Source organism: Meleagris gallopavo, chromosome 14, assembly GCF_905368555.1.
Source record: "Meleagris gallopavo chromosome 14, MGAL_WU_HG_1.1, whole genome shotgun sequence".
In the NCBI taxonomy this organism is placed as follows: Eukaryota; Metazoa; Chordata; class Aves; order Galliformes; family Phasianidae; genus Meleagris; species Meleagris gallopavo.
Window position 1 is genome coordinate 8624965 of NC_139417.1, and position 16769 is coordinate 8641733.

At 37.1% G+C, this 16769-nt stretch overlaps 1 protein-coding gene across 18 annotated transcripts in view; it reads left to right on the forward strand.

The window, feature by feature from the left end:
* Positions 1-16769, forward strand: part of SLMAP (sarcolemma associated protein) — a 79065-nt gene that overhangs the window by 51125 nt on the left and 11171 nt on the right. For 10 of the 18 annotated variants that reach the window (XM_085235887.1, XM_085235886.1, XM_085235891.1 and 7 more), the window contains 5 exons: positions 3103-3159; positions 6338-6418; positions 6674-6733; positions 13113-13235; positions 13974-14048. In XM_085235887.1, the coding sequence (XP_085092013.1) occupies positions 3103-3159; positions 6338-6418; positions 6674-6733; positions 13113-13235; positions 13974-14048 (396 nt within the window). The remainder of the gene's footprint in view (positions 1-3102; positions 3160-6337; positions 6419-6673; positions 6734-13112; positions 13236-13973; positions 14049-16769) is intronic. The other 8 variants (XM_085235890.1, XM_085235896.1, XM_085235892.1 and 5 more) reach the window with 2 other exon arrangements.

Below are 16769 nucleotides of genomic sequence, written 5' to 3' on the forward strand. Positions count from 1 at the left end.
CCAGCTTTTCTCACCCACAGGCCATAAATCCATTGGAAATTAGAGCTGTTCAGTAGAACTTTTTTCCGGTGGTTTGAAATTAGTGCTGAGGACCAGGTTTCCTTTAACTGGTCTTCAAAGCTGGCTTCCTCGAAAGATTAATTTGATAGAAAAACACAAATACATTGAGCGGGGGCATTTATTTAAATAATCATGTAATGTCCAGATATCTTGAAAATCAAATTGCGACAGTAATAGGCAACCTAAATCTAAAGGGGATTTCTTAAATTTAAATGAGAGAAATTGGCATAAAGGTGAAATGCAGTGCTTAACCTCATAGAAATTATTTCAGTAAAAAATATTTTTAATTATTATACATATCAGCAACTCTTTGGTTTTTAGTAAGTAATTTCTGGATGACATGAAAAATCAAAATAATTTCTTCCAGAAGTTAAAGCTAGGATCCTCACCCTCTTTTATTTTTTGGTGACCAAAAATGCTTATCTTGATTCAGCAGAAATGTAGATTTGTTTTTTTTTCAAATTAAAATGATCAAGTATATGAAGATGTTTTTTTGTGAAATAGTAATATGGAAAGATGCAGATATGTGGGGAAAAAAAGTAAGATGCAGGTATATTGACTTTAACTTTGAATTTCTGATTGCCATCTGCATTCTGCTGTCTTTAGTGAGTAGGGAGGGCAGTATACAGAACAGCAGTATAAGATGCTGTTTAGTTTAATGATGTCAACATTCAGTTTTCTATTTATTACCTAAGTATTCTTAATCGTGTGGAATAAAATATTTTATGTTGACTTTGAACTGTATTAAAGCTTTATTTTTAAAACACATAGAATGTTTACTCTCTTTTTAAACTATGAGAAGCGTCAGCCACCAAGTGGAAAATGCTTTCTGTACCACTCTTGGGTCATTCTGTACAAGGGGTCTTCAGTGTTACTGCTGGACCAACGTTGGGAGGATAACTTTCACACAAATATTGAAATTAAAACTGCCACAGTGGACATCAGAAAACATTCAACCACTGTGAAAAAATAAAATAACTGTGTTAAATCTGCAGATTTTTTTCTTTAGTCATAAAAATGAACAATTATTAAAAATGTAAGGAGCTGCTGCTGCCAAAGTTCAGAGAGTTTGGGAAAGCAGTGGGGTCAATAAGATTAATTTATTTGTTCTGTGTTACAGTTACTCTGATTTTAACAGAACAATGCAAAGACTTCGGAATCTGTCAGTACATGAAGCCAAATTTTCTTCTGTAAACTGGTTATAGAAGTGTATCTTAAGCTAACCACCCAGCATACAGTTGATCAGCCCTTGAGATCAAGAAATCGATAGCTACTTTGAGTGCAGTGTTTTTACGTTCCGTTTATTTTTTTAAACGTTAAGGCAGAATTCTTCAGTATTTTTCTTGCTGTGTTCCTACTATGACCCCCCTCTTCCACCCTCAGATGAGTCCTGGAAAAGCCACACACAAAGGCTTTTCTTTAGATTTATTTTTTTTTTAGGGCTCACGAAACCTTTGAGTCTCTCTTCACTTGTGGCTGCAGAAGCTTGGTGCCTGCTGTTGTCTCCCAGGCTCAGGGACTCTCAGCTCTGATAAACACAAGCTGGATGACAAGTGATCTCCTGCAGTCTGCTGAGACCTGAATTCAGTCCTGAAAATATGGAGCGCTCTTCATTACTTTTTCTGAAACAGTATTCCTGAAATCTTGTAAAAATACTGGAGGACGGTATTTGCAGCCAAGAACAGATGGATGGTCTGTCTCTTACAGGCTGGTTTGTCTGCTTGGGGGGGCGGGAATGGGATGGGACAAGTTTCCAGCCATGCAAGCAGTTGTTCAGAGCTCAGGTTTTTATGCCTCAGAGCTTGTCCTTTTCCATCCATGGCTGAAAAAGCTGTCTCCCGTCAGCTCTTGGCCTGCTGCTGTCCTTAGCTTGTCATGGGCACAGCAGCGTGCTGCCCGAGTCACACAGAGACTTCTTAATCTTCAGACTCCTTGAAGCTCAGAATGCCGACTGAGCTCACTATATTTAACTTAAAAAAATGGAGAAGTATTTGCTGCCCTTCAGCTTGTTTCAGTCTGACCTCCTGTGCACACTGTCCGCCCTGTCTTCCCTGAGTCTTGGTTACCTGCTGTGAGCGCTCAGCTCAGCTCTGCTGGGCTGTCATGGATCCAGCAGCTGCAAGCCCAGCGTTCCACTGGCTGTTAGTAGCCCTGGGAAATGCTTTCAGCAGAACATTGCTGCACTGTAATTGACGATACGATCTGTGAGATATGTGACCCTCAGTCACTTTGGGTGTTGGCATCACCTCGTTGTGAAGAAACTTGAAATAATGAAATCTGTAACAAGAAAGAAGTTAATTGCTGGTTCAGTAGTCCTTTTGGTGTCTTTGATAAATCCAAGCCTGTTCTTCACATGGTCATACTGTTTGCCTTTGTGTGCTCACTGCAGTAAGAAGATGTTAACAGTCCAGTCTAAAACTCAGGTGTCTTAGGTGTGTTTTACCACCTGACATAAGTGGATAGACTTCCCTGCCAGTGCTACGCCAACTCACTGGGGAACCTGACTGTGGTGTGTTTGTTCAGTGCTCTGAACATTATAAACTAAGAAAGGACGTTCCTGTGTTCCTCGTGGGCAGTGATGAAGCAGTTGTGATGTGGAGGTGGCTTCTCAATTGCTCTCACTGTGGTGTCTTTCTAGATTTCTGCTGTATTTGATGGGTGTTCATTTCAAGCAAACAGCTCTCAGGATCCTTATTTTTGAAAATTAAAATTGGAGATATTTACTGTTTTTTGCTCTCAGATTGGGGGAAAAAAAGTTCATTTTAAAAAACAATTGTAACTTTTCATTAGTGAACTGGAACATTAATGGAAGTTAACAAATTGCAGAGGACATATAATTATGTACTTTATCTCAACGTTTTTTACTAGGTTTGAGTGCTTTGTTTCATTATTCCATGCCAGAATAAAGTTGTTGTTCAAGCCTGAGTAGAAAGTAATACTGTCAGCTTTTAATTTGGTCATGGAATGTGGTCTGCATAGATGTGTGCAGGGAAAAGCTTGCTTAATTTGAGCCTGGAAAGTAACACTTATTTTGTTTGGCAGACAAGATCATAGATGAAGGACATCTAACCAAAGTGGAAGAAACAAAGCTTTTGAAAGGTTAGATTTATGGATTATTTAAGTGTTTTGAAGCATGGTTTTTATGTGGCCTTAATGCATGTTCTCTCTTAAACTGGCTGTTTGTTTTGTTGAATATTCATGTAATAAAAACAATCAATGAAAGGGGGAGGTATGTTGTGTACTGACCTCAATGCTGTTGTAGAGTAAAAAGGTTGAAAGGAAACAATTTTCAAGGATGGATTGCATGAACTTTTCTCAACTAAGTTTTTACCGGAATGTACTTTTTTTTTAATTGAAAGTACAATACATATTTTTTGAAAATTGATTAGAATCTCTTGTGCCAGCATAAATTCAAACTTGTTTTAGTTAGAGAAGGAAAGAGAAATAATGTTTAGTCTGACTTAAGATGTAAATGAAAGTGTGTTTCAGTTTGATCTGTTTGTAACTTACCCCTGGTAATTATTTCAGAACAACAACCTCCTAAGTTTGTCTTTTGCAAGCAAGCTATAAATGTGCATCTCCAACTTCTTTTCAGTATAAAACAAGTGAAATACGAAGATTTAGTTTGACAAGATTTATCTTGCCAAGAAACAGTGATTGTTATCTTGCAGTGTCAAAACTGCAAAAAAAAGAAAAGTTTTGAAGTATGTAGGTCACTATTTCCTGTGTGTCTAATAACGTAAAGTTGGACTTGCAGGCTGACTCCGCTTCTGTAGCTTTTTATGAATGTCTAGACATGCTAACACATTTCTTTGTCCTTCTGCAAAGTGTTAGTGCACCGAACTTGGCTAAAGTCCTGGTGCTTTGGAGACTTTTCTCCTTCTGTATGAAATTGCACCTTTAATTTGTTTCTGTAGGTGTGCAAACTATAGACAACGTGCCATATTTGGCAAAAGAATGCATACAATAACTGTAACTTAACACTTGCATGCCAGTTAACTTGCAGTACCACAAGCTATTTTTAGTGTTTGCTAATGTATTCGAACTCTTCAAGTACGTATGATTTCAACACGTTTTAATATACTTCATCATTTTGGTTATATTTATTCAGCTCAGTTTTATTATGGGAAATAGAAACAACTGCTGTGAAACAACTTAGTATAGAAATGGGTTTTCTGCTTTAGACTGTGGTTGCAGCATAGGAAGCAGGGTTCTAAGCCATCTGTCTTTTTTACTTCTGCCATTTCCGACACTTACATTTGCACGTCTTTCCTCTGGTGCCTGCTCTTGGTGCCTGGATCAGGGGGAGAGGGGGAGGGGAGGCAGTTGTACCTGAGAGCAAGTGGGAGGGGAGCGTGGGAGGGAGGAGAGGGGGAGAGAGAATTAATGTGGGCTTGGAGCTCACGCTGCTCCACTTAGCACAGAGCAAGGAAGCCGTGTCCATGTATGACCTGATATGGTAAGGTTAGTTGGATGCAGATACTGCTCAGCTTCACACTCCTGGACTGGCCACTAAGACAGACGGCATGGGTGAGGCTTTCAGGATATACTTTTCTTTGTATCTAAGGTTTAAATTTTTTTTATGGTTTTCGTGGCGGTCTTGTGGGTTTAATTCTATTTGATACATGTAAAATGCTCTGTATTGTGACGTCTTCAGAATTTGTTTTTAGGGAATAACACTTCTAAACTGGGGCAGTACTGTTTTCACTTAGCGAAGAACCACCCCAGCCATCAAATTCCCTAACTGCTTCAGTCACTGTGAGCTTTGAAGTCAGCTGAAGGCATATGATTTATGTTTGGGAAAGCTGCCAGGCCTGAACCCCTAATGCACTGTGTCAGGATGCTTTCCCCTTCTCCCTCTCCAGTGATTTCAGTCCTATTGAAATAGGAAGAGCCTGGCTCTTGATCGGCTACTTTGCTTGTACTTGTCATCTTCTGTTCTGTTTCAAAGTTTGTGTTCCAGCACGAAGAAAGAAGACTCTTCACGTTAGATAACAAAAATGCTTTCTTGCTGTTAACCTGTCATCTTGCTCGTTTCTCAGTGTTGCACATTTTTATTTTTGACTTCTTGTTTAGGGGGCATTCAGTTCCTTTTATTCTCTTGTTATTTGTAGAAGCAATGCCCCCAGACTTCCTCATAACTCCTTCCTTGTTGTGCTTATTGCTTGTTGTCAGTGGTTTCTAACACTGTTCATGTAACACACCTTATTGCTTATTACTGTTCCTGGTCCTCCTCTGGCACTTTTCTTTGCATCTACACTATCTGTATGTGAAGAAATTGCATTCACTGTGCTTTTTCCACATACACAGGCATCACTCCTACCATATATAATGTCATAACGATGCCTTTGGTGTGTGTGCATGTCACTCTCTTTACCTGGGTATCATACTCAGGTAGAACATGTGTTAATCTGAGGCAGCAATGCTGTCAGACCAAGGCTGGGTGCACATAGTTAGCCAAGAAAGGCTTCCCTCTATTCAGCTTCACTTGCATGTTGGTGACTTTGTAGCTGCTGAACTGTCTTACAGGAGTCACCTCACCTTCTGAAAATATGTTCCTCATTAAAAATTGGGAAGTGGTGAGAAGGATGCATAGCTTCATTAAGCTGAATGTGATGATGTGGTGGGTTGTATGTGACTAGTTATACTGTTAAGGTTTGGGTCTCTTTTTTTTTGTTTGTTTGTTTGTGGGTTTTTTGGGTTTTTCTTTTTTGGTGGAAAAAGCATAGCAACTGCCTTCTGGAAATACAGTCTAAACTGAAAATTCTTTATATAATCTAGTTAGTGTATTCTTTATTGATTCATGCTACACTTTTTTTTTTTCTACAGAACAGTATATACAAGGCTTGCTGCTATTATTTTTTTGTTCAAAATACTGAAACAGTTTTATTCATCACAGCATTTTATTTCTGCCTCATAACAGTATCTGCATTGTTCTATATCTCTTTTCGTATTTGTTCTCTGATTGGATAAAACAATCAGCTTTTGCAAAGAGTTCCAACTGGCAAGAATACAGCTATACACAAAAGTTCAAGCTGTGCATGAGACAGTTGCATCCCCAATTAGATGGTAGGCTAGATTAATGAGTTCAGTAAAACTGAATCCATTTTACCTCAGGTTTATGAAGAAATAAGCAAACATCAGGTTTTTAAGAGCTTTCTTCAGTTCTTCTTTCTAGTGACATTTAGCTGTCATATATATATGTACATATATACATATATATATAAGTCAGGAACAAAGCATTTACACTGTACTTGATTCTCCCTGTCTCTTACAGAGAACCAAGCAAGAGTGAGAGAGTCAGACTTGTCAGACACTCTTAGTCCGAGCAAGGAAAAAAGCAGCGACGACACTACAGGTAAACATTGAACTGAAGCCTTGCAAAATCTAAATAGTTTGAATTGAATCACTTAATCGTGAGCATTTTTTAAGAGTGGAGAAGGCTTGTGTTATGTATTATGAGACACATACATTTTAAGCAGCATTGTCTGCTTTCAACCTTATAAGAAACTGCTGTAAAATAAGAAAAATATAAAAGCTTCTTTACTTAAAGAATACAAATGTGAAAACTGTCAACAATCTGCCTGTTTTCTTAAAATGTTGTTTTTTCCAGATGCCCAAATGGATGACCAAGATCTAAATGAACCTATTGCTAAAGTAGCTCTTCTGAAAGGTAAATTTATTTTTGTAAGTTTAAATACATGGTCTACATATAAATACATAATCTGTATTTGTAAATTAATGTTTCTGTTTTGTTTTTTTAATCAAATGTGTGTTAATACTGAGACTCATGAAATACTTAGATCGTGTTAGTAAAGAAGAATTGAACTTAAATATTAATAATGTCTCATTTGGATGGTATAAAAGCGTGCTGCTGAGAGTTAATATAGGAATAATTTGTACTTAAAGCTAGTTTGCTCTACTTACCAATGCTGTTCTATGAACTTATGTTATAATTTCAAGTACTGTTGAGAAATAGTATCAGCATTCACTTAAGTTAGGGCTGATAATTACTGAGAGAAGAGAATGGAGAAGATTCCTCCATTACTGAGAAATGCTTTTAAGCATTGCCAACTTTTACTTCTATAGTTTCCCTCACTTTCAGAAATGCTCCTGCTAGTTTGCACATGGTGGTATAAAAATTCTAAAATCTTTATGCAGTGAAGACTTGCGTTCCTCATTTGAACTGTATTTTGAATGACTGTTGAGCATTGGTATGGTCTTCATACTTCTAAAATGATATTATTTACTGCTGTTTGTACTAAAGGCGTTTGTACTGTAAACTTAATTAGCAAGCTATTTACATGTTCATGGTCTGAATAATGTGGGATATTGTTACATTTAGGGTACTGAAAGTTAACTTGGCTTTATGTACTGTTATATGTTTGATAATATCTATACAGTGATGCTTACATTGGTATCACAAGTAAAAAGAAAGTGGCAGCTCTTCGTATTTTTGAAAGACAGGAAACCATAGTTCAATTTAGGAGAACTGTAAAAGAGCTTTTTCCTCTATTTGCTTACACTTCCCTATTTTCTGATAGAAAGGAATTAAAAGTATATGGTACATGTATATATATTTTTTCAGACAAGAAATCAAAAATTGAGTATGATATTTTCCAGTGAATTTCAGTTCAACATAGCTTAAAATAATTTAAATGCTGAAGACAGTGACCACTTTCCGCTTAGGTTTTATGTTAATGTCTCTATGAATAGCAATAAATAATAGTGCATATAATCACTGAAAATGACTGCTCCCATGTAGCCAACTGAAGACTACTCATGTTTGGCTGGATACCTTATTTGTTCTCTGCTGGCACATTGAAAGTAGGCTATAGTTAGGCCTGCTACTCTTAGGTTGAAAATCTGTGGCTGACTTCTGCCTAAATGCAAATAAAGTCTTCATAGGCTCTGTCAGGTTGCCATCAGCAGCCCTAGAATGAGGTAAGGCTGTGAACATTCTACTTCTCAGCTTTGAAGGTTGGCATGTCCTGTCAAGGGTTGGATGTAGTTACACTTGCTCCATCTAGCGAACGTGTCCAACTCCTGCTAGTTTTATGGTTTTGTTGCCCTCTTATTTTTCTTATGTTTTAATAAAAAAAAACATGTTTAAAAAGCATTTTGTTACAAATATTAACTATATTATATATGCAGCCCAAGACTATTCCTCTTCACTCAGTGTGGTCCAGGCAAGCCAAAAGGTTGAACTCCTGTGGTCTAGGGTATGTTAAACTGAGGAGAAAGAGTAACTGAACTCTTAAAAGACTAAAGTTTTCTATAACATGGAAACACTCTTTTGCTCATGTGGATGTTTGGCATTGTTTCATTTGTCTTCATCCAGTTGAAAAATGCCTATTTGCTATTGAATTACATGTTATAATTAACTAGCATAACTCTTCTTCTCTTGAGGCTATTTATGGACATTCCTATTTTGCTCTCATGAAAACATTTAAAAATATCTGTACAATGAATCATATGCCTGTATAATTTTTATGAAGAGTCCTTAAGCTCAAAGTTTTATTTGCAGTTTTGTCAGAGCTACTTCATGTGCCTGATTTTACCCTAAAAAGGATCTTATTTGCCACAGAAAGACTTTCAAGTGGGTTTGTTATGCATTCATATAATTAAGGAAGAGTGAGAACATTTCGGATCTGGCAGCTGTTTGGAATGCGGAAATGGCTGCTGGAGAAGGCAGTGCTCCTTTTTGTTTAACTGCTGGAATGTAGAACACAAATACATGGAGCAAGAAAATGATGAGATGTTAAATTGCTGTAGTTTCCTCCAAGTGTATTTTCCATCAATAAATTCTGAGTGCATTCAGGATTTGTTTCAACTTTATACGAGGCAGAATCTGGCAAAGATGAGGAAGGGGAAAAACTTGCACAGATGAGCAGAGCTGCTTGTTTTGTTCAAGAGGTAAACATCTCTATGGGCCATTTATAAGAGTTCCTTAGACATTTCTATATAGGCTGCCTGTGACTACTTATTACCAAGAAAAATTGCAAAGCTGAAAACCAGTATATGTTGAACAGATGGTTAGAAGCAATAAATGCCATTGGAAGTTCAATGATCTTGTCAACTTCCGCGTGTTTGTTAGTAAGTCCAACATTGATCCATGGGATCTTATTAAAAAATGTTTACTGAATAGTTTAGTTCTCTGAATAGTGTTAGTTTAGTTAATAAACACTGAGAATCAGCAGTGGAAAGTTTGATAACCATTTTTTAATTGTTGCAGTAATAGCCAACTATATATCTCGTGTGCGACAAATGTTCTTAGGTGGCAAAAAAATCTGAGTTAGTACTTAATCAGTACTGGCAGCTGGCAACCCTGCCTGTGGCAGAGGGTTGGGACTTGATGGTCCTTGAGGTCCCTTCCAATCCAAGCCATTCAGTATGATAAGTTTTCTGTGAATCTTACAAAGCTGAAGATAACTCGGGTTTTTCATTGTCTTATCTGGATCACATGAATACTCTGAAAATATTCATCTGAGTAACCTCAGAAATCATGTCCTACTCTGAAAGGGAACTGATGTGAGACTTGGGAGAAATACCAGCCTATTGCTACCACAGGCCAGGCATATGGCTAAGACATGAATCTACATCACAGCCTGTGCGAGCCTCTATAAGCTCTCCTATCAAAACAAAAATATAAAGACAAACACGTAAACAGAGCTTAGTTAATATCTAAATGCTTGTAAATGTTGATTTAATCTCAGAATTGTTGGTCTTTTTAACTAAAACTTTATCGGTTCTGAGGTTGCAAAACCTAAGTTTATGTTAGATGGAAAAAATACCTTCACACGCTGTCGTAATCTTTAATGATCTGGAAATAGTTGCTTTTCCTCAAAACTGACCTATGGGGTAGACTTCTTTTTGAGGGAGAAGGAGTTTAATGTACTCTGAGAATGATTTGTTACAGATTGCATTAACTATTCTTTTTTATTTTTTTTTAATCTACCAGTAGAGGAAAAGTTAAAGATGAACAATCTGGTGTTAAGGGAAACATGAGTGTGTTGGGATATGTGTGGGAAAAGTGGGGTGAAGAATCTTTTACAAGATAGCAAAAAATCTGGTCACAGATAAAAACTTTCTGTGAGGATGGGTGTTTTTTGTTGTTGTTTGTTAATTTGGTGGTTTTTTTTAAAAATTACCTTAATGGTAGAACCGTGCTTAGATTTCTGAGAACAGTTACTCCAGTATTGAATGCGTGATGGATTATGTCTAAACCCAGCAGTAGTTTTACTGGTTATGAATATAGCAATACCATCAAGATACTGTTTTTCTAATCTCAGTGTTAGCACTGACGTGATGCTTGCTTTGCACTAGAAGGCATGAAAGAAATTGTCAGTTTGTGTGAGACTGAAAACCTGTTTTTTTTTTTTCCCATAGTTGTGATTATATTTATTAGCTTTTGGTTTAGAAGCTTGTCAGGTGTATGGAAACTACCCTATTGCGTTTGAGTAGGAAAGAGTTCCTGCCTTGACACGTTGTCTCTCTGCTAAATTGATTATGCTGTCCCATAAATTGAATTCCTCATCTCCTTTAAAGCCATGTCATCTTTCATGATGTGTCCTTTCACTGATTTGAAAATGCTGTCCACTAGGATGTTCATTTAGTGTGTCTATTATTTGATTTGGGACACTGCTTCTTTATGCTTCTTTAATTTGAACACAATTTGTCAACTCCCTCATCCATTTCTTCTGAGCAGTCTCATTAAGGACTAATTGCCACAAATCTTTATCCATGAGAAGCTAGGAACAAAACATCTCCAGTAAAGAGAAATCCGGACTAGAAATTATAATAAGCTTATAAAAGAAAGTATTTGGATGAAAAATTGGGTCCTCTTTGTACTTTCTGCTCTCATAATTTTGTTCTGAAAAAGCCTAAAAGTGCATGTGTTTCCATATCTCTGCCCCTTGATTAATTCATTACTATGAGAATGGGAAAGACAGCCTCTTAGAGGAACACAGAATGAGAACTTTAGAATAATTTCATTAGTTTCCTTAATGAAGAAAACATAATTTACCTTTTGGGTTTTTATTCTCTGCAGTCTGACTTCATCTTAAATCTGTAGCGATGGATGTTTATCAACCATAGGGCTGTGCAATGTGTGTACCTTCTTGTTCTGCCTTTCCTGTTTTTCATGATGTCCCCTGAACTGTTTCACTGATTTTCCTCCTTTACCCTTCTCACCTGGCCTGGGTGCATTAAAAAGATGATGGTCAACAGGTCAAGGGAAGTGATCCTTCCCCTCTATTTTGCCCTGATGAGACCACATCTGGAGTGCTGTTTCTAGTTCTGGGCTCCTCAGTTCAAGAAAGGCAGGGAACTGCTGGGAGTATCCAGAGGAGGACCACAGCGAGGGGCCTGGAGCATTTCCCTTATGAGGAAAGACTTCAGAGACCTGGGGCTGTTCAGCCTGGAGAAGCGGAGACTGAAGGGGGATCTTATCAATGCTTATAAATATCGAAAGAGTAAGAGTCAAATGGATGGGGCCAGGTGCTTTTCAGCAGTGCCCAGAGGCGGAACAAGGGGCTTAGGGCACAAGCTGGAACACGGCAAGTTCTGTCTGAGCATAAGCAAACCTTTTTTACTTAGAGGGTGACAGCGCACTGGAACCGGCTGCCTAGAGAGGTTGTGGAGACTTTCTCTGGAGATATTCAAGAGCTGTCTGGAAGCCTACCTGCGTGAGCTGCTGTAGGGAACGTGCTTTAGCAGGGGGTTGGGCTTGACAGTCTCCAAAGGACCTTCCAACAGCTATGATTCTGTCATTTGTGGTATAAAGGTTTATTTCTCTAACTATGTTGTCTAGTAGTGCTGCTTGTACTTACGACAGATCTTTCTGCACAGGCGCTGCTTAGGGAGAATTTGGTCCAAAATTGCTTCTTGCCTTCCGTTCCTGATATTACAGATGCCTGCAGGCTAGGGTGTTGTCTCCCTCTTTATGTTTCTGCATCTAATTCCTAATTTGCACCCATTAGATGACAAATACATATTTTTCTTCTTCTGTATGATTTAAGTGATCAAAAAACCTCAGCTTTAAAAGTATTTGACTTCCACGACTGTACGTCATTTCCTGTAATCAATCCCAAGAGGTATTTTGTATGCATGCAATTAATACAAAGCTTGCAGGGAAGAACATGTATTTTGATTATTCAGTTTCACGTGGTTGGATATTTAGATACCTGATTGTATTAAAGATGTGCTTAATAATTCAAGTCTAATAAAATATTTAAGGGCAAAATCTGGCCCTTAAAGGTCACTGAAGGAAACAAACGGGTCTCCATTGAACCACAGAATCACTAAGGTAGGAGAAGACCTGTAGGGTCACCAGATTCAACCATCATCTCACACCACAAGTCCACACTAACCAGTGTCACTAAACACCACGTCTGCCTGTCTGAAAAAACACAGCTGGCAATGCCACCACCTACCTGAGCAGCCCATTCCAGTGCACGACTGCACTTTTTGTTAAGCGACTCTTCCTGATACCCAGTTCAAACCCCTGGCACAACTTGAGGCCGTGTTCTCATCCTAACCTTTTCTTCATTTTGTTCTATTGAATTCCCTAAGTTTTTCATTTTCTTGTAGCTCACAGAAGGAGAGGTGGGGAGCGAGCAGAGTGGGCTTGGGGGTTGGGTGGCATGGAGTCCTTGCTCAAAGTGTGTGTTGGGGGAGGAGGTTACAGTGGCTTCCTTTTAAAAGAAGATAAGTAGTTAATGTAGTCAAGGAGTCAAGGATTGTCTTGCTGATTGTTTCTCCTTTTATGTCAATACAGGCAGCTTTGCTAATCAATACAGTATTTTTAAAAACTCTTGAATTTGTGTGTTCTTTTTATTTTACTGCATGTTTTTATAATTAATATTTTAAAGTATGTATGTTTTCCTCCTTTTAAAATATATTAATATTTTTCCTAATATTTACCTAATCCAATTTTGAGTTTACTTAATTAACTCTGGATTATTTGAACAGAAAATCATCAGACATCATATAATAGTGCAGAATAAACTGTTGTAGAAATGTATGCTTTAAAGGAAATGTTCTTTTATCAGATGAACTTCAGGGTGCACAATCAGAGACTGAGGCTAAGCAAGAAATTCAGCAGCTGCACAAGGAGCTGATTGAAGCCCAAGAGCTAGCTAGAACAAGTAAACAAAAATGCTTTGAACTTCAAGGTGAGACCCCAATCAAGTTGGTTATGTAGGGTATCCTTGAAAATTGTATTTATCAGATAGTCTTAGAAGTGGTTCTGGTTTTGTTGATTGTTAGATTTGGTTCCTAACACTCCCATTTCCTGCACAGAAAGTTTGTTTTGTTTCTTCTAATATATAATCAGTCAGATTGAGCCCCTGACTTTTTCATTCAAGAATGACCAACTTATTTTCATAGTACTGAATACATATGTGAGCTCCATACATTTCATCCTTATCAAATATATTCTAGAATTATTGATTCATCCATATTTCAGTCAGATAATGCATGTAGTATAATGCATTCAGTGATCATCCTTCTAAATATGGAGCTGTATCTTTGTCATCAACAAAACTGGTTGTTTTTAACAAGAAGTAGTGTAGTCTACTTTAATTACATATTGTTCAGTGTTCTAAAAGATATTTACAGCTTTTTTTTCTTCCCACCCCTACGCCAGTTGTCGTTTAGCATATGTAGTTTCTGGATCAGACAGATGATAGTATTAGTTTCAAATTAATTGCAATGCTACATGATAATGGAATAATATCTCTAATTTGGTCTTTTTGTTAAACTACTTACACAGTTAACTAGCTTTAACTTACTGGAATAATCTGATTGTTTTAATCTTTTTGGTTAAGAGGAAGTCATGACTAAAGCTAATTACAAAATTGAAATACTGTTTACTAACAAACTTTTGGGCACATATTCACTTTCATTTATAGCATTATTGGAAGAAGAGAGAAGAGCATATAGAGTGCAAGTTGAAGAATCTAACAAGCAAATAAATGTTCTGCAAGGTAAGAAATAACTTTTTCACTCCACTTTCCTAGGGAAAATATACAGCTTTAGCTGTTTTCGTGTTGTTATAAGCACAATTAAGGAAAATGTTAAGTGAATGTTTTAAATCCAATTTTTTTTTTTTACAATATCTCTGAATTATAGTTTAAAATATTACCTGTCAATTTCTATTTTTAGTTGTAACTAAATGCAGAAGTTATCTGTAACATATTCCTCTTCTCCCTCTCTCTTCAGTTTTTGTCAGCTTTGAATGATCCAGGGATTCTTACTATGACAGTTTTACCTTCTCCTTAAACATTCAGAGGCCTTATCCTTTTGTTCTTCCCAATCTCTTCACTTTATTGGTAGAATCCTCTTGAATCATTTTTAATCCCTCCAAATCTGCATTTAACCTTAGTATGCTGTACAATTTCTTCAGCAGGGACACTGTGCTCTATGAAAAACAGTATGACCACTATCATGCTTCGTTCAGCCCAAAATAATTACAGCAGAATCAAATCCAGTGATTTTTGTAACTCTTATTCATGACACAAAAGCTCTCATTTGCAAACTAGTGAAGCTCTGTGTTGACAGAAAGAGTGGAACTAATCAAGTCTGTCTTGATATGGATTTGTTGAATACCTCAGCTTCACCTACCTCCTTGTGTTGCCTGCTGTTTTAAAAGAATTGTGATAGCTCAAGCTCACTGGTCAACAGGCTATCTATCCTGCCTTTAAGTCAGTAAGGGTTATACTAGGACTCTTCCTTAGAGCAAACATTAGTGTGAATGCCAATTGTGAATTCAGCTGTTGATTGTTAAACACGTAGAACCTTCATACCTTGTTCAGCTTGAACAGAACGATGGTTAGAAGACATGAACAAACAGGCAGATGTAGTAACATCTATGGTTTTTTTCCCCATAGGAGATAAAAATGGTTTGCTAAAGATATTTTAATATATAGTAGTTTGTTGTGAGATGTGATGTATACTTGATGTATACCAGGTACATTCACTGAGAAGCTTGTGTGATTGCACTGTTTTATAGGAATGTCAGCAAAGCACATTTAGTTCTTCTGCTATTGCTCCTCTAAGGTAGAGGAGCTTACATCCCTTCCAACCAGAGAAGTTATTAATTTTGAATTCTGTCCTGCTAGTAATGAGAATCTTCTAAGAAAAGAATGCTGTAGCAGAAGTTAAAAATTACAGTCTGATGTGCAGTTGTATGCAGAGCAAAGAAATATGTATTTATCTATTTAAAACAATTTCTCTCTTGTAAAGAAAAAAAAAAACAAGCAGTAGAAGCTTGCTGGAGCCATGCTTAACTGCAGTGTGGCTTTGCCTCTTGGATACTTTCCAAGTGAGTTTTGCAAGTGTTTTTTGCTCATCTCTCTCCTTAAACTGTAGTTTAAGGCATTCTGATGTTAGTCATGGGCTTGCTGCTTCCCAAACTCTCAGGGTGTGGCATATCTCACAACTTGGGAAAGGTTGCCATGATGTCATTGTTCTCTCTTGGCAGCCCCTGAACTGTAGTGGAGAAAAAAACCTGGACAGCCTCATGCAGTAACATTTCTTGAAATATTTTCATGGAATCAGTATTTTAGGTCAGCCAGTGCTACATGGCTTCTGTGTTCATCATACAGAAGAGAGGGTGTCATAGAAACAGCTGAAATCCTGTCTCTACGTGTGAAGCTCCTTAGATGAGCAGATAGGTAAAACAAGGAAATTCTTGTATCTCAAGTAACCAGCTATTACTTTAAAAAACATAAATAAATAAATAAATAATGCAACATTCAGTTCAGATGAGGTAATGGTTTACATAATTAAGAGACGTAATGGAAGCTTTATTTCTAATCACCCTTCCAAATTACACACAGTGTTTCAGAGACCACTCCAGTATTCTTCCTGTGTAAGGTACTTTTACACCTCATCAAACTTTAGAAACACTTGTATATTTTTGTATGTTCATTCATGTCCTGCTTGTTTTCATGCCTTAGAATTTCAAGGCAGAGCTGTTCATAAATAAGACAGAAAGAAGAAAATGAAAATTTATTTGAAAACCTGCAGTTACTGAAGAGCATGAACTTAGTTGAGCTTGACAAAGAAAATAATATAAGGAAGATGTGGGTTGAAAAATCACTCCTTTGCTTATTGATGGTCTCCTGTTATGTTAGCAAGTCTAAATTCTTGGTGTTTTGGAAAAATATTGTTTCCTAGCATAATGGTTTGGGATGTTCAAAGCTTCTAATGAAACAATATTTGGCAAGGCAAAGATTAATGTTCTGCTCTCTTACTGCCAGATTGTTCTCATCTACTAGTTTGATTACTTTTCTATTAGAATAATTGTATAGAAATTGTTTCCAAACTAATGGGATGGTAATAAGCCTCATATTGCTCACATATGCAAAAATGCATTGTGCTGCTGTCTGTTATGGAACAAATGTACTGCTTCATCTGAGACAAGATTGCTGTGAAATCCTACTTAGTATAGTCTATAGTAGCCTTTATGTATTGCAATACATAATAGCTATCATGTTTTTTTCCATGCTGTATTTTCCTTTCAGTTATTCAGAGATTCTTTAGTTCATCTATGAGATAAGTCTTGATAAAAGCCATGTTGGAGCCTGTTGAGAGGAGGGGAAAAAAGGTTGCCTTTTCTTTACTGAACATCAACTAGCAGCAGAGTTTCTAGATTATACCTATATGAGAATTGTACTTATATCTCTACATGAAGTGACGGAAGG